At 44.8% G+C, this 19,015-nt stretch overlaps 1 protein-coding gene across 1 annotated transcript in view; it reads right to left on the bottom strand.

The window, feature by feature from the left end:
* The window catches only part of NLRC3 (NLR family CARD domain containing 3), a 1,491,832-nt gene that overhangs the window by 984,083 nt on the left and 488,734 nt on the right, over window positions 1–19,015 (bottom strand). Inside the window, exon 5 of the mRNA XM_086941402.1 lies at window positions 16,676–16,762. Coding sequence (XP_086797528.1) covers window positions 16,676–16,762 — 87 coding nt within the window. The remainder of the gene's footprint in view (window positions 1–16,675; window positions 16,763–19,015) is intronic.

The following is a 19,015-nucleotide window of genomic DNA, read 5'->3' as shown; positions in this document are numbered from 1 at the left end:
CAATATTCGTGTGGCAGCTATCTTTTCTCTTGTTCTTGCAGCTAATATTTGCCCTGCTCTTTCATTATTTTCATACACTTTAGAGCGCAAGGCAAGGACTTTACTAGCAGCTTTAGCCTGAGAGAAAGCGATAATATCTGATTTAATAATTATAATCTGAACTTGTGCCAGATCACCATTTCCTCCATTCAATGATTCACTAACAAATATTTTCTCGGCCTCTTTTAGTCTCCCATAAAGCTGCTCTAACTTAACTTTCTCCCTTTTCTGGCTCTCCCAGCCATAGCGAGTGGTCTCCCCCCTAATCCCTGCCTTGAGTGCATCACAGACATTCTGAATATTAGTACTGCCAATATTTTCATTAATAAATCTAACAATCCATAGTGACATGGCTTCCACATAGTGTCTATCTTTTAGCAAACCTCGATTAAATGTCCAAACATTCGGTTTCTTAGACTTAGATTGAATATTTACCTCCAAAACTAAGGGATTGTGATCCGACATTACTCTCAATATTTAAAAATTGAGGACCCCTGTACCAAGCTAGAAGAAATAAAAAAAGAATCTAATCTAGAATGAATTTTATGAGGGGCTGAATAATAAGTAAACCCTGGATCCTGCTTCCTAAACAACGCCCATGTATCCACCAGCCCGTGAAGTTCCTGGAGCTGCCTCAAAGATTTATAAACGTTTGGCTTACGACCTACATATCCAAGATCTGGCTGGATAGCAAGCTCACACCCAATATTAATATTAAAATCCCCGCATAAGATGGCCACCCAACTAATTCAAGATTAAGCTTATTGTAAAGCGCAGGATCATCTAGCACAGGGCCGTATAAAGAACAGAGTGAAAAGGCTCGATTTTTGAAATTATGCATGTATGATAACCCATCGTCCGAAGTCATCCACCAAAGAACGGGTTATATTTACAGCCCCTCTACGGATAAGGATAGCAACCCCTTTGGTCTTTGCCTCCAGTCTTGTCCAAGCCGCCAGTTAGAATCCTTCAAACTCAAGGAGTTTATGGCGGCTTGACTCTATATGGGTCTCTTGTAGGCAAATAATATCCACCCTCAGAAAGCGGATATCTTCTCTAAATCTACGCCGTTTGGCTGGATCATTTAATCCACAGATGTTTTGAGATGCTATCCTAATATTCACTACCCTCTAAAGATATTTCCGACAATATAGCTCCAAAGGCTAAAAGTGGGCCTCAGTGAAAAAGAAAAAAACATTTAGTCCATTTAATCCTGTCCCCCATAGAGCTTCCATTCGTTCCCTCCCTTTCCCCCCCTGCACCCGACCCTCCCCAGCCAAAAACCCGTTCCCACCCTACCCCTTTCCCCCAACATAAAAGGCAAAAAAGGTCCTCAGACCCTTGTGATGCCTCCCGCGTATCCCGTGCCCCTGGTCACTCCCTGGATCCTTTTATACCAACAATAAAAGGAGAAAAAATAGAAAAGAAGAAAAAACAGATTTGGCCCTATCAGAAATTCAGCACTCCCAAAAGCAAGCAAGAGAAAAAAAAACCTATCTAAATATGAGATATTTAGTAGCGCCAATTTTGTAAAGAATTCCTACATCAATTGCTATACATATATCAACATATACAAATTCAGCAACATATACAATTAGCCATCAGCAAGTTCCTTAAAATAATTCTCCGCTTGAATTTCTGACACAAACACTCTAGTCTTCCCTTGATAAATAACCTTAAATTTTGCAGGGTTCATCAAGTAGACTTCACACCCTTTTTTTTTTAAACGGAGTGATCAGCATTCGAAGCCGCCACCTCCTCTCTACCATAGCGTGGCAGAAATCCAGGCGTACAAAGAAGGTATGGCCTTCCGCCGATCTTTTGGAGTCTGGTCTCGCTTTTTCAAAAATAGCTTGGCGCAACAAAAAATTTCCCCAAAAAATTAATAGTGCACGAGGTTTAATGTCTGGGCCAGTATTCTTTTTTAAAAACAGCGGGAATCTATGGACTCTTTGCACCTCAGTCTCCCAGGACCAATGAGAAAGCTCCGGAAAAGCAGCCTTAAACAATTTTAATACAAATCCCCTTATATCTTCTCCTTCAGCTTTCTCTTCGATCCCTAGAAGACGTACGTTATTTCTCCTAAGACGATTTTCTGAATCTTCCAATTTCCATAGTACATCTGTATAACTTTCATCATTAGCTGATGTCTTAGCTTCTACAGTCTCAATCCCTTCTTCCAAACCCACAATACGCTCTTCCAAGGCTGTAGTCCTGGCAATCACCTCTGTACAAGCTTTTGTATTTTTGCGAATGGGCCCCTGAATTTTCATTGTTGCTAATTGTGCTCTTTTGTGCTCCTGACGCGCTTCAGATTGTATAGATTTGAGCATCGTATAGATCTGAGCATTTGAGGGAGATTGTAAAGGTTCGCTGTCCCGTTCCTCGGATTGTGGCCCCAAGTCACGTAAGCCGCCCGTGCCAGCAAAACTAATTGCAGCCGCAGAGTAGTCCCACTGTAGATTATTACTGGCTTCCGAGCAGTTGCTTCCACGTCGCATTGGACTATCAGAGGTATTTTTCTTGACTTTACGAAGATGAGGAATATCCCTTCTTAGCGTATCCGCGGTGGTGGGGGGCTCCCACTATCTTCTCCCGAAGTATCTGCCAGATTCTCAGAGTCAGTGAAGCCCTCCGATTCCGATTCCTCTGCCAGAGAAAAAAACCTCTCCCCATAGTGTGTATGGGCGATACTACCTGTACTGAGTTCCGTGTCAGACCGCCCTCCAACTGGAGTTTGGAAAAAGGAGTCAGAGTCAGAATTGACAGGCAAGGATTGAGGCAGGTCCCTGAAGGTATCAATTACAACAACGACATTAGGGGTAACAGGAGTATCAAGCGGAGCACCATTCTTCCGAGGCGGCATAATTCTGCTGTGGGTTCTGAGGAGTTCGGCGTTCCACAGGCAATCCTGTTTCCAGTCGGGCTTCCCGGGAGACCACGCCTGCCAGGTGCAGAGGTGAGCTCGGCTACGGAGCTCCAAAGCCGTCAGTCTGACAGTGCGTAGCCAGAATCTTTGGTGTCCCGGGTCCAGCCGCATGTAATCCGTAGGTGAGTGTGCTCTTCACGCGGCCGCAATATTTCCGATACTGGATGTCTTAGGGCCTCAAAAACCTTATTACTCTCAGTCCTTTCCCATTTTCTCCGAATCTAGCAGCATATTACTCCAGAGAGTGACGCCCGCACTCTTCACACGGCCGCCATCTTGCCCCAAACACACCGCTGCTCTGTCTTGACGTTTCTTCCTTTTGATTCCCGTGATCTTGACATCAAATCCAATGGTGGTTCTCCTTCTTTTTTAGGTCTCGCCTGAGCCAGCGCAAGCGCTGTCTGGCAAGACATTTAGTAGCTGCTTCGAAAAGTGCTACTTTGCCGGCCACCAGCTTGCTATCACGTGCACAAGTGCGCGCGTGACATGCACAGCTGCAATTGTGCACAGCTGCCATTTGGCTTCTTATATTGCGTGTGTGAAGGCCCTCCCTTACCCCTCACTTCTATCACTCCCTTCTTGTCAGCTTCCTGTCTACGTATGGATCGCGCTAACTTGTAGCCATTTTACTTTCATTATTTGCACTTCCTCCTTGTCTTTGTCAGCTTCCTGGATTTGTTTGCAAACTATGATTAAGCTTGAGCCAAGGCTGACTTTTAATTAGAGGCAGAAGTTCCATTTGGAACCTTGTGTATTAATGCAGGGTTTTCAGCAACATTAAAGCTGTGATTTATGAAACATCTCGACATAGTTTATTTTGAGATGCTTTTAGTATTACTGTTTTGTAACTTAAGGAACATTAGGGAAATGTTACTGTGAAACTGGACAACCTTCATAGTGTTAATTTCTGATCGCAGCGGCTGTTACATGTCCGTTGCACCATTCATTGAGTCCTTTCGTACGCGCTTTCATGAGGACAAGATGAGAAAGTTGGAAACTTTTGGCACATTCTCTTTAAAAGGACAGCATTTTGGCGACTGGTTAGTGGATTACACCTATGTAGTGCTTTAGATCTCAAAGCGCTATGGTGGGTGCAGCAGTTATAACTCATGAAATATGGGGTGCAACTCACAAGGAGGGGGCAGGTTTGAGTGCACATTGGCTGCAATCGAACTCTTAAGATGATGGGCTGTATGTATCCATTATCAGCACTCAGTCTTAGCTAAGTGATCTTGCTTTGTTGTTGTGTCAATGCTTTGCTGCGCCCGTTTGACTTACAACGTGGTGCTTTCTCTTTCCCCCTACTCGTTGTTTGTGTTCCTTTATTTGGAGATACTTTTAGTATTACTGTCACACACACAACCACAAGCACACACACAACTACAGGCACGCACAACCACAAGCACACACACAACCACACAACCATAACCGCACACACACAACCACACACACAAACACACACAACCACATACACACAACCACACAACCATACACACACAACCAAACCCAACCACACCCTCAACCACACCCAACCACAAATACGAACACACACAACCACACACACACACACAATCACAACCACACACACAACCACACACAACTACAACCATACACACAACCACAACCACATACACAACCATACACACAACCAAAACCACACACACAAACAAACATACAACCACAGACACACACAACCACACATACAATCACAATCACACACACACAATGACACACACACAATCACACCCACAACCACACATACAACCACACACACAACCACACACACACTCACACCACAACCACACATACAAACATACACACAACCCCAGCCACACACACAAACACACGCACACACAACCTCACACACAACCACACATACAACCACACACATACACAACCACACATAACCCCACACAACCACAAACAACCACACACACAACCACAACCACACATACACACAACACCACAACCACACACACACACAACCACAACCACACACACAACCACACACACACAACCACACACAACCGCACACACAACCACAACCACACATACAACCAGACACACACACACACACCACAAACACACACCACAACACACACCACCACACACAACCACAACCACACACACAACCACACCCAACCACACACACAACAACCACACACAACCAAACACAACCACACACACAACCACAAACACAACACACACACACAACCACACAAACAACCATACACACACACCCAACCACACAACCACATCCACAACTACACATACACACACAACCACACACACACGCAACCACACCTACACACACAACCACACACACACACAACCACACCCACAACCACAAACTCAACCACACCCAACACACACATACAACCAACCCACAACCACACACACACAACACAACACACACAACCACATACACAACCACAAACACAACGCGCACACACAACCACACTCAACCACACAAACAAACAACCATACACACACACCCAACCACACAACCACATCCACAACTACACATACACACACAACCACACACACAACCACACACACACACGCAACCACACCTACACACACAACCACACACAACCACACACACCCACAACCACACACAACCACACCCACAACCACAAACTCAACCACACCCAACCACACACACAACCACACACAACACACACATACAACCAACCCACAACCACACACACACAACACACACAACCACACACACAACCACACACACACAACCACACCAACAAGCACACCCAGCCACAACCACAAAACCATACACACAACCATACTCAACCACACATAGAACCACACCCACACACACAACCAGACACACAACCACACACATGCACACACACGCACACACACACAACCACACCCACAACCCCAAGCACACAACCACACACATGACCACACACACACACCACACAACTACACACATAACTACACAACCACAACCACACACACAACCACAGACGCACAACCACACACACACACAACCCAACACACAATCACACACAAACAACCACACGCACAACCATACACACATACAACCCCACACACAAACACACGCAACCACACACACACAACCACACACACAACACAAAACAACACCCACACAACCACACCCACTCACCCACAAGCACAAACCCACAACTACACACAACCACACAACCACACACACAAACAACCACACACACACACAACCACACCCACACCCACACCCACACCCGCACACAGAGCCCACATACACACACACCACACACACAAACTGTCACGAGTCATGGCTCCTCCGAATCGGAACGATGCTCAAATGGGGTCCACCTCCTGACATCCCTGCACTCTGACTAGCACTAAGCATACAGAGCACAAAAGCAGTCAAGCGAGGGATAGGTAAGGGTAGGAGCAGCAGTGGAAGGGACACTTGTAACAAAAGAAGGCACACGTTATTACATGCACTATACTTAATACGCTCCTGTACTTCCTCACGAACACAAATCTGTACCTGGTATATGATTATGAGATGAACCCTTCCCGTAACTGAGATACTTCTCTCATGAAACACGGTTGATCTAAATATAAAACAACAACCGGTTAGTCTGTAAGGAATCATACAAGGACCACAATCATATATCCTTCACTTAAGTACATACATACCAATCGCTCCATGCCATTAAGCCTTTAGAATATCATGTCTTTATTCCTTAGAGGAGAATGACGTCTTCCCCCTTATGGCTCCAAAACCAAAGAAATCATAAGCCGTGGCTGAGGATATACCTTACCAATGTCTTGCGCTGGAGAATTGCCTCGCAAAGTACAATGATCCCACTCAGTCAAAGAAGAACGACATAAACTGGTTTACCGGCAGACTAGGAGTTCAAAACATGACTCGCGGTGTTATCCGGTATTAGAATAGAGGAGAACTCGGGAGAGGGCAATCCAGCCTCTCCCGGCTCACAATCCCTCAATAAACTACCATGCCCTGGTCCAATACCTGATACGGCTGAGAGGGTGCAATCCAGCGGCTCCCAGCCCTTCTCTCAGGTAACTAGATTCCTTTTTAGGTTAGGTGCTATGGCTTGATCACTTCATCGAGTGTTAAAACTGGTTGTTCTCTGTTTGGGGCGCGGAGGGGGCAAATCCAGCGTCTGCCGGCACCAAACAAGTGAAACTTGAAACGGCTCGTATTCCCGCCGACAATGGCGTTCTAATCGCTCTGCAACCGCGGAGTCAAAGCAGGCAACAAAGGGGTAAATTCAAGAATCCTAAGCGGCTCTTCCCGCGGAGCCGCTTAGGATTCTTGAATTTACCCCTTTATTGTCTGCTTTGACATCCGCGGCACCGCTACAAACACTAAGGACGAAATCATGTGCAATGTCCTCACTCTCTCGCGTGGCTAAATGCTTTCTTGGTCCTCCCTCATAACGCTAAGCATTATGGGAGATGTAGTCTTTCGGTAGACAACAGCTAATGGAAAAACCACTGGTATACCAAATGCACAGCAAAAGTCATTTAAAAGTATAACAATGAAAATCACGTGAAACTGTACAAATTGATCACAAGTTAACCAATGTGATAATTCAAATTTAAATTATGAATAAATCAGCTTCTGTATTCATTTACATTTTTATGATTTACATCAAAGAATTTTTTTATATATAAGTTGCAGAACTTTTGCTATATCACAGAAAAACAATTCACAATGTGACTATTAGCTAGACAATGTAGCATTGCTGTCAAAAGTGCAAAAACTAGTGATTATAAATTCATTGTTTTAGTCACACAACCGGAAAACAAATTCGTAAAGGCCCAATGCATTTCGGGTAGATCCCTTCTTCAGGGGCACTGTAAAAAATGACAAACGAAAACAAAGAAAACCAGCAATAAACATCATATCAAAGACTCATATATACATGCTGTTACATCGAATTTAGAAGATGCGGTTAAATTCAAAGTCCATTGAACTGTTACAACTGTGTAAGACAGAGAAAACCTTATGTGTCAGCTCGAGGTAAAAAAAAAAGGGAAACCGTCAAGAAAAACAACCACCAGGGGTATCTGCATGCATCGGAGTGCTCAAAGACTATGCACCTGTATTTAACTTAATACTATCAAGTGTCATAATCGTGAACTGTGACTCTCATCACCACTACCAACAAAACCTGATCATGAGAGAACTCACTGCGGGTTTTCAGTTGTGTACAACTCCTCTGAGCTGGTAACCTTAAGGAGTGTGAGATGCCTCACTCTAAATAAACAACAAGATAAGGAAATGTAAAAATAATTAAACGCTGAAGTGGCTGGACAAGTTCCAACAACCAGTGTCAGCCCGTGGAATCCCTGCACATCGACACTTACTGTAATGTATACTGCGTAGAGAATTTTCTCTTTTCAATAAAAATAAAACCTCTTCCAGGATGTTGCGTGTGGCCACAATCTACATCAAATCAAGAAAAACAACTCTCCTCAGTGTTCTGTCTTGCACCAATACATCAAACCATGGTGGAATGTTTCAACTTATTGATAATTTTCTCCAAACATGAGTTCAATCGTGGAGGAGTTACGTGAAAGATACTACACATTTTCTGAACGTATTTCAAGATGATTGTGACCCCACACACAACCATGCACACAACCACACACACAACCACACATACAACCACACACACACACCACACACACACAAAAACATCAAGCTCATTTGTTGTTACTATCTCCAGCTAAATACCTCTACAGGGAGACCACGGGCCTTATTTATGAAGGACTTGCGCCACTTTTACGTGACTTTTAAAATGGGAAAAAGACACGCACCGGTGGCGCAAGGCCTTCATAAATAAGGCCCCACATGTTTTGTAATCCTGTTTTTATTTCTGCATCAAACCTGCTAACCCTCCTTTATGGTTTTTATTTAGTTAGTGTAAGATATTCTATTTTGCTAAAGGCACTTTAAAAGCCACTTGCCTACTCTACATTTTTTCATCAATAAAAGCAACCCATTTGATTTCATTATTGTGCTTTGCTACATTGTTATATGATTGCATCTTGCCCCTGAGAAGTACTAGGAATCAACTAACGGTGAGTATGGGAATTACCATATTGTAATGTTTTATTTTTGCAGATTAAAGTCCTCATTTATTCTTTGGCGGACGGTTGTATGTCCGTCGTGCGACTGAGTATTTTTTTCTGTCGAGGTATTTTACTTCGTCACCCTGCTGGGCATGCCCTCCACCATAGTTAGACTTGTCCGCAAGGCCTGTGGATATATCTTAAAATTGGCTGGAACTGTCGTCACTGTGTTTCCTGTCAATGTTGTAAAAGTTTGACAGAAATAAAATGAAAAATTATTTATATAGCGCGATAGCTACCCTGAGGCATCCCAGCGCTGTAGATGGACACAGACGAAAGGAGGGATAAGCGGTTAGAGATATTTGTTAAAAAGTAGGGTTTTTAGAAGTTTGCGGAACGGTAGATTGGGATCCGTCCGCAAGCGGAGGGGGAGAGCATTCCAAAGCTTGGCAGAGTTGTAGGAAAAAGAGCGTCCACCGCATTTGGCTCTCTTTATTCTGGGCTGTAGGGCAAGTGAAGAGGATGCTAAGCGGAGGTGCCTGTTGGGCTGGTAGGGAATTATCAAGGGCTGGCTGATTAGAGAGCCCGTCTACAAAAAAAACCTTGTGCGCAATGCACATGACCTTAAATTGGATTCTCTCCTTGACCGGTGGCCAGTGAAGGCTCCTTAACCCTGGGGCTATGGACTGTCAGTGGAGGGTCTGGAGGAGCGTGCAGGCTGCACAATTTTGTGTGATTTGAAGTTTGCCTATGGTGGCTTGTGGGCCCCTATGTATAGGGCATTCCCATAATCCAAACGGGAGAGCATACGAGCCTGCACCATGATTCTCTTTGCTTGGAATGGGAGGAGGGGAGGATCTTACATAGCATCCTCAGCAGTCCGTAGCAAGTAGCAGAGAGTTTTACCGCTTGATGATTAAAGCTGAGGGAGCGGTCCAGCCATATGCCAAGGCTTTTGATATGGTCTTTGGGTACTGGGGAGGGGCAAAGGCATTTCAGCCAAAGTTGCTCGGAGCTGAGAGAGGGGGAATTTCCGAGAAACATAAGCTCGGTTTTGTCCCCATTGAGTTTTAGGCAAGAGAGTTCCAACCATTTGGCCACCTCCTTGAGACCGCTTTCAAGATTACTTGGTTTTTTGGGGGTGGTTTAATGCCACCAAAAGCTGAGTGTCATCAGCATAGGTGATGATTTGTATGCCAAATGGAAGGACAATCTCGGCTAAGGGACTCATGTAAATATTAAATAGTGTGGGGCTCAGTCAGGGAAGAGCCCTGGGGCACACCACAACTGAGGGGCATCTTTTTAGAGACAACATCGCCTTCAAAGACTTGGAAGGACTGTTCGCCTAGGAAGGATTGTAACCAGGCAATGGCATTGCCAGACATACCCAGATCCCCAAGTCTCAGGATCAGCGTGTCGTGGTTTACAGTGTCGAAAGCGGCACTGAGATCGAGGAGAGTGATTGCTGCGGAGCTTCCTTGATCCAATATCCTCCTTGCCTCCTCCGTTACTGCAAGGAGGGAAGTTTTGGTCCTGTGTTGGGGACGGAGGCCAGTCTGAGAAGGATGGAGTAGGTTTTTGGTTTCTAGAAACTCTACCAACATTGAGTTGATGTGTTTTTCCAGACTCTTACTCAGCCATTGAAGTAGGGAGATAGGGCAATAGTTGCTAAAGCTGTTCTGATCAAGATTTGGATTTTTTAAAAGGGCCTTTACCATGGAACATTTCCAAGCCGGGGGACCACTCCAGCGGAGATGGAGGCGTTCAACAGGTCGAGAACAGTTGGCAGGATGATTGCTATGACTGGTAGCAGGGCGCATGGGGGCGCTGCGTCTAAGGGGGAGCCCGACTTTACCTGGTGCATGATGGAGTCTAAGGATGTGAGGTCCAAGGGGGGGGAAGTAGTTCCAGTGTGGATTTGATCCCTCTTCCTGAGTAATTTCAGACTGGATAAAAGTAAAAGTGGAGTATATATTTTGCACTTTCTGGTGGAAAAACTCCACCAGGTTGGTACACCGGGATAGAGCATTGTCTGGGGTTGGTTGCTTCTGGAGTAGTTTTGAGGATTTTAGCAATTCTAAAGATTACCTTGGGGGAGTTAGAAGCTGCCTTGATTTTTTTCCTCGTAGAAGGCGGCTTGGGCGAGTTTAATTTCAATGTTATAGATTTTTATTGCCTCTCTATATTCGGATTTGCTTGAGACTGCATAGATCTGTCTCCATTTTCTCTCCAGTCTTTTGCAATGTTGTTTGAGCTCCCGTAATTTAGGAGAGTACCAGGGAGACGTCATTGCTCTACATGTTTTGTGAATGAGCCTTATGGAGAGCACATCGTCTAAGGAGTTCTGGATCCAGCAATTACATTTCTCATTGGCTAAAATCAGATTGGGGTCTCTGTTAGGTCTGGAGGTTTTGAGGGCTGTTATCCAAAGTTCTCTGGGAAGCTTGGACCAGGTGCGATCCTGGCGCAAGGTTGAATTGGAGGGAGGGGTGTGATTTGGGACTTCCCAAGTTAGGGGAATCAGGAAGTGGTCAGACCAGGAAAGTGGAGAAGGCTTCCCTGATGTGAGATTAGTACAGTTGCTAAAAACGGGGTCAAGTAAGTGGCCCTTAATGTGGATGGGTTTGCATACCAACTGCTTTAGCTGGAGTGCGGAGAGGCTCAGGTTTAGTTCATTAGTGAAGTGATCAGAGGTGTTATCTAGATGAATATTGAGATCCCCCAGTACAGTGAAATTGGAGTGTGAGCAGGTTAAATTAGCTATGGTTATCGGAAGGGTATTGAGGAATTGACCCAGGGGTCCGGGTGGGCGATAAATAAGTAACCCACAGAAGGTAATAGTGGGGGAGAAGTCAATGGAAAAGAGAAGACTCTCACAATCTGATAACTGGTCTGGAGAGATGCATCAATAAAAGTGATCTTTATAAACACCTGCCAGTCCCACCCCGCCACCCTTGCATTCCTTACCGTCCTCTCATTGTAGAAGATAGCCGGAAGGGAGATTTTGAGCAAGGACCAGCACAGACTCATTATTAAGCCATGTTTCCATCAGGAAGAGAGCATCAGTTTTAAGTTCCTCCAGTAGTAGGGCGATTTCAGTGGCATGCTTAGGGAACGATCTGCAGTTTAGCAGAAACATCTTTATACTGGCACGATTTCCAGGGGGGTTCACGCGCCTTAATGACTGTCTGAAATTTAAACCCAAAATGAGGACTGTCAGTGTGTTCAATTGCTACATTCCACCTATGGCGGCAGTTGTCAGATGCGCCTCCTCTTAAGTTGCATAGGGTGTGTGGACTATAGGATCTGACGTGGGTCGGGGAACGGACAGGGGTTCTGGCCCCTGGCCCCGTCCGTGCGCAGACGGGCTTGCCTTCGGCGCGCCCGCTGCGTGCCTCCACTGCGCGAAGCTTGTGGCATGTGGTTTAAGTGGTGAGGGATCTCCGCCCCCTCTGGTCTCCTGCCCGGAAGTGGGTGGGAAATGTTGCCGGATACTCTCTCCACTCAATCGGGAAAACCTGTGGTGGACCGGGTAGCAGTGCGGTTCGAGGAAGACGGGTAGGTGAAAGTGAAATGCGGCGCAAGTAAAAGAAAAGTTTCTTCAATTGAGAGTTATAAAACAGTTGCAGGGAGGATTTATTAAAAATAGCAGCGCTTCAGCTTGCCTTCAGCTTGCGCACGTCCAGTGCCTAAGCTTGTGCCATGTGGGTTAAGTGGTGAGGGATCTCCACCCCCTCCGGTCTCCTGCCCGGAAGTTGGTGGGAAATGTTGCTGGATACTCCCTCCTCTCCGCCCCCTCCGGTCTTAACCCTGATGCTCTGTCAAAAATGCTGACCTTCCATCAGCAGGGGGAGGGGCACTTTTATTCTTTTTTTTACTGTCCCTCACCGCCAGGTTTTACCTAATGGTGACGGACAGCAAAAAAACAGGCAACCGTCCGCCCACTCTAAATAAGTTGGGCGGTCAGATGGTTAAGCTCCAGTGGAACTTTACATGAGCAGGGTCTGTAAGCTACACCTCTCTCTGACACAGATAAAATTTCTATTTACACCACTGATTCATAAAAACGGATATGCTGCGACCACAACTTTATGTTATTTTTCACCTAGGGCATATGCATTTGTGCTATGTCTGCTAGAGGGGAGGGGGGTACATATTGCAAACCTCTCCAGGTCACAGAACCGGTTCTGGACTCTGCATTACTGGACCAGGATTAGGTATATATATATATATATATATATATATATATATATATATATATATATATATATATATATACATACGTGTGATAAAAAAATCAGGATACCAGTTTCACAAGAAGCCGGGTATTCCAGTCCCAACACACCAATTCAATTATTAATTTTTCTCAATATTTAACTCTTGTCAGTCTTCCTATAAATACCACCCAATAAAACATACATTAAAAAAAAAACCTGCCTCTATTGGTACAGTTTCTTTCACATTTCACACAGCTTATGCCAGGTCACATAAATGCGGATGGTGCATTTTGAAAAGACTACAGGCCTCGCCAAAATCTAAATTGCAAGTACACTGAATGTTGTTGGACAATCAGCTAGTGCTCCACTGTGTATGCCTACTTCTGCATTACCTTTAGTCTGTTGCATATATTTAAAATACTTGAGTTTATAAAATGAACATACACATAGCTATAGGAATCATGTGCAGTTCATGGATGCATGCCTTGTGATGTTTTCTAGGTATAAATTGTACATTTAGAAAAAGCCTTGCGAATGTGGCCTTCTTTTCTGGTCTTAAATGAAGGAAAACCCCCCAAAAAACGTTTTAATCTGAGCACTACTGTGGTCTCTCACTATTTAAAAGTCCCCGTAATACGTTCAGTTAGTCACATTTCCCAATGTTTATCAGGGAAAAAAATGGCAGATAAACACTGAGTTGAACCTGTGGATTTTTGTGCAAAAGGTATGTTATTCCACACAACTTGTGATAAGCGATAATTATTGGCCCCAATAAATTCTGAACATCGCCAGTTTTTAAGTCTCGCCCTAGCCAGTGCATGAACTGCTCTGGCGAGACATTTAGTAAGCGGGTTTTTGAAGTGCTACCCACAGGCTTTTTCCGGCCACCAGCTTGCTGTTACGCGCATAAGAACGTGTGCCTCGCTCCACGTCTCCAATGCTGCGCGCGCATCCCTCGCGTGCTTAGCACAGAGCGTGTCATCGAGATCACTTTGGCTTTCACCACAATCACTTTCGCTTTCACTGCTGTGCGGCATTACTTTTACGGCTGTTCGGCATTACTTTCACAGCCATGCTTGTGGTGTGAGCATCTCCAGGCAGTGACCCTACAATGCGCACTGCATATTTCTGAGAGCTGGCTCTTACATGCCTTCTCCCCTTCTCCCATATATTACATATTTATTCTCTGCTCTTTAACTTTCTTTCTTTATTGGACATTTTTTTCTCTTCATGCTTTGAGTCATTTATGTGATTCCTCCTGTCCCCGCTCTGTTTCCGCTCTGTCTTCTTTTTTTGTCTCGCCTTTTCTGTTTCTTTTAAAGTGCCTGCTTCTTCTCTGCTTTCATCCTCCTGCACCGCCCCTCCGCTAGTCTCTCTAGTCCTCCCTCTGTCTGTCAGTCTCTCTATCTTCCACTGTTCCTGTCTCTCCTCCTCTTTCTCTCTCTTTCGCCGCTCTTTCTCCTCTAATATATGTTTCTCTCTCGTGCCCTCTTTTCCACTGTCTATGGCTGTCTCTCTTTGTGCCTCTGCTTCTCTATCTTTTCCACTGAGCCTGTCCTGCCTCTCTCTTTTTCAGCTGTCGCTATCGGACTCTCTGTGCTTTAATCTGCGCCCCTCTCTTGCCCACTGTCATTCTCCGCTTCTGTCTTACCCCCTGAATGTCTCTATCTTTTCCATTGTGTCTGTCTCCTTGTCTATCTTTCCACAGTCCTCCTCTGCCTCGCTCTGTGTATCAGTCTCGATGTCTCTGTGCATTGCACTGTTTCTGTCACTGCCACTCTATTGTTTCCCCTGTATTTCCCTCCCGGTCTGATCCGCTCTCAGCCTCTGCTGCTTCTCTTTCTTTTTCAATGTGTCTGTCTCTGCCCCTCTTTCGCTCTTCCCCTGCCTGTCTCTGCCTCTCTCTTCCACTGTCGGTCCTGGAGTCTCTCTCTAACTGCCTGTCTCTCTTTCTGTTCCTCTGTCTCTCTTTTCTACCTTGCCGGTATCACTCTTCTACAGTTTATCTCTGCCCCGCTCTCTCTTTTTGACTTGCTCTCTCTGCCTGTTTCATTTTTTTCTTCAGCTGAATGTCTCTCGCTTTCTTTCTTTGACTGCCTGCCTCTCTTTCTCTTCTGTTGACTTTCTGTCTGCCTGTCTTTTCTACTTGGCCTAGCTCCTTACTCTCTCTCTCTCTCTTTATGCTTCTTTCTCACTCCACTGCCTGTCTCTGCCTCTCTCACTAACCACTGCCTGGTTTGCCTCTCTCTGTGACTGCCTGTCTCAGCTTCTCTCTCTCTTTGACTGTCTCTCTTTCTCTCTCTCCTCTACCCCTCCTGTGCCCTCTCTCTCCTCTGCTGCCGGTCTCTCTCTCTCTCTTTGACTGTCTGCCACCGCCCCCCCAGAACCAAAAAAAACCTGCAGAAATATTTCCGAGCAGTCGAACAGCATTCCCATGCAGCGACTTCACGTCGCACTAACCAAAATACCATGCTAGGGTCAGTACCGCGAAAAACGAGAATACCCTCTCGACTCCAAGGCAGCAGCTATTTATATTTCTGGGTTTGTGGATTTGGCATTTTATGACGAAAAAATAGGAAAGCAGCGAGCCACAGCAAATGCAATAAAAGCCTGGCGTGCGGGGTCAGACCTGCGTGTGATGAAAACATTTGTTGTTAATACTCCAAAACCCTTTAGGTTTTTGTGTTGAGCTGAGAGAACATAAAACTTAAACATGGATTGGTTCGGTTACACCTTCTTACTTAGTGCTCTTGTGTGGCTGATTTTGTCGTTCATCTCAGCAATGTGTTTTTTTTCTGCTGTAGAACCTGTAGACACTACATGTGGGGTGCGCGCATTTTATATACCTCTTTCTACAGTATAGATAGAGAAGAAAATGTGCCCCTCTTTTTTTCTGTTACAAGGGCTCTATGCGGCGTTCTTAAATGTTGGCAATTTACCTTTCCCGAGCATTCGAGGCAGACTCTTGCAAAAATGAGATCAGTAAATGGATAATCAAATTGTGTATGTAATTACAAGCCCTGCGGCAGTCACAATCTATCTATCTATCTATCTATCTATCTATCTATCTATCTATCTATCTATCTATCTATCTATCTATCTATCTATCTATCTATCTATCTATCTATCTATCTATCCTATATACATGCAGATCTATCAGATAGCCTAAATAAATAGCCAATAGGTCTCGCCTTTGGGACCTTATAAGTGTTTAACTATGCAACAGATAATGTTGTTGCACCAAGGATATTGTGCTGCATAACTAAATACTTATAAGGTCCCAAAAGCGAGACGTATTGGCTATGCTTGTTCTAAGTTCAGATCATTATTGCGACCAATAGTGGGCAGCTACTAAGGAAAGCCAGGGCTGGATGCAGACTGCCAGTTCCTGCGCGGCCATTCTGCTCCTTACCTGATCTTCTTAATATGACAATCCTTCGCACTCAGCACGCTGGCCAACAGCTCCATCACATTGTCCTTAAACTGGTTATTTTCAAGTCTGTCAAATTAAAATTGTGACAAAACATAAATATTCAATGTTCTACTTGCACTGCCAATTTTGTTTTACTTTTTGTTGTTTCTTTTAACAAAAAAATAATATACAACCACACCAAAATAAATATACTGTTTATTATCACAGCACTTGAAAGGTTTAATAGGACGTACCTGGCAACACTTCAACGTGGCATACAAGTAGATTTGACCAAGGTCTTTCAGAAACATCAGATATCATTCAAGTAATCAAATATGGTCATATTGTGCCCATTTCGAAGTCGGGAGTAAACTATCGCCTTCACTTTACACTCTGGAGAGCCATCACTCAAACCCAGTAGGGTCGAGGGCTGTTACTGAGGGTAATGTGGCCACCACACCCTCTACTTGAAAGGGACCAACAAATTGGAGGCAATTTGAGGGTGGAAGTGTGACCCCACCATTGAAGACCGTTTATATGATACTTTTGCTTGGATTAGGTGTTGATAGGGAGATTGTTAGAACTTCTTAATATATTGAAATAGACGTGTTACTGAGGAAATATAAACACTACTGTGGAACATGAAAGGGTAAATGCCACTGGTGCAGTGAAATGTAACCTTATGAACATTAGTTACTTACCTGTGATCTGTGGTTCTCCAGTGTTGGTGTCTTTCATAGATTCACATGCCTGAATCATTCCCCGTCGTCGGAGTGGGAGTCCCACGGTATATAAAAAAGCAAAAACAAGCCTGTAATAACCAAAAAACCTTGGTAATAACCAACCAGGAAGTAAAGTAGGCTTAGCTTACAGGAGCAAAAGCTCCCACACTCATGACTATCCTAGTCATTATGTTAGACCAAACTGCAGCCAATCAGGCGACAGCACCCACCAGAATGTTCTCCCCAGAGGATCAGGCTCTCAGATTTTCTCGCACAGGAGTGAAGCCAACACAATTTCCTGAGGGAGCCTCTGAGGGGAAGGTGGGCGGGTTGCATGTGAATCTATGAAAGACACCAATACTGGAGAACCACAGATTACAGGTAAGTAACTATTGTTCTTCTCCAGTATTAGGGGTGTCTTTCATAGATTCACATGCCTGAATCAGAATAGATAGCAGTACACCTGAACCAATGCTCTTAGACGCTAACAGTATCACAGTATACATGCAAAACATGAAAAAGCGTCTAGAAAAGAGCATAGAGGAGGCGGGAGAACAGAGGCTCACCTTATTGGAAAAGATTGCGAAGAACTGCTCTTCCCGCCGAAGTATCTGCATCACTCGCTGAGTCCAGACAGTAGTGCCTCGTAAAAGTGTGCCTGCTGGACCATGTTGCAGCTCTGCAGATCTGTTGAAGAGGCACACCAGCGAACAGAGCAGTGGAAGAGGAAACTGCCCTTGTGGAATGCGCTCTTGGTAAGGCCTGTAAAGGTCTTCCTGCTTGTTGATGACAGAGTCCAATTGTTGACGAGACCCATCTAGCAATAGTCTGTTTGGACACTGCAGAGCCCTGGCGCAGTCTGCCATAGGCCACAAACAACTGATCTGTCTTGCGTAAAGTTGAGGTCTTTGATAGATAACATTTTAGGCACCTCTTAATGTCCAAAGAGTGCAATGCTCGCTCAGCTGGTGTTTGTGGATTTGGGAAAAATGTCTTGAGGACTACCGGCTCATTTAAATGAAAGTCTGATGGGACCTTAGGCATGTACCTTGGATTGGTACGGAGTACCACCGAATCAGATGTAAATTGCAAAAAAGGCGATTTAGAAGTGAAAGCCTGAATGTCACTGACCCTCCTGGCAGATGTTAAAGCCAATAACACGGAGACCTTCCAAGTGATAAACTTAAGGTCAACCTTATGTATCGGCTCAAAGGGGTGACGCATGAGTTGTGAGAGTATTACATTCAAATTCCAAACAGGAGGTGGCCGACGGATTTGAGGAAACATGCGAAACAAACCCTTGAAAAATTGCTGGATTATTCTTGATGAGTACAAAGAGTTCGATCCGTCTTGACGGAATCGGGAAATGGCTGCCAGAAATACTTTCAGGGTAGAATGCGCCAAACCGACCTAGCCAGATGTAGGAAGAAGGGTAATAATTGCTCTGGTGTAGCATGAAAGGGGTGCAGATCGACAGTCTGGCACCAGGCACAGAAACGTTTCCACTTGAGTTTATAAGTCTTGATGGTTGACGGTGCTCTGGCGTTAGCCAATACCTCCTGACAGTCGCGAGGAATGTCTAAGTGGGCGAACTCATTGTGCTGAGGAGCCAAGCTGA

The sequence above is a fragment of the Lissotriton vulgaris genome, chromosome 10, assembly GCF_964263255.1.
Source record: "Lissotriton vulgaris chromosome 10, aLisVul1.2, whole genome shotgun sequence".
NCBI lineage: Eukaryota > Metazoa > Chordata > Amphibia > Caudata > Salamandridae > Lissotriton > Lissotriton vulgaris.
The sequence above is the reverse complement of the archived record's forward strand: the minus strand, read 5'-3'. Positions and strand labels throughout refer to the sequence as shown.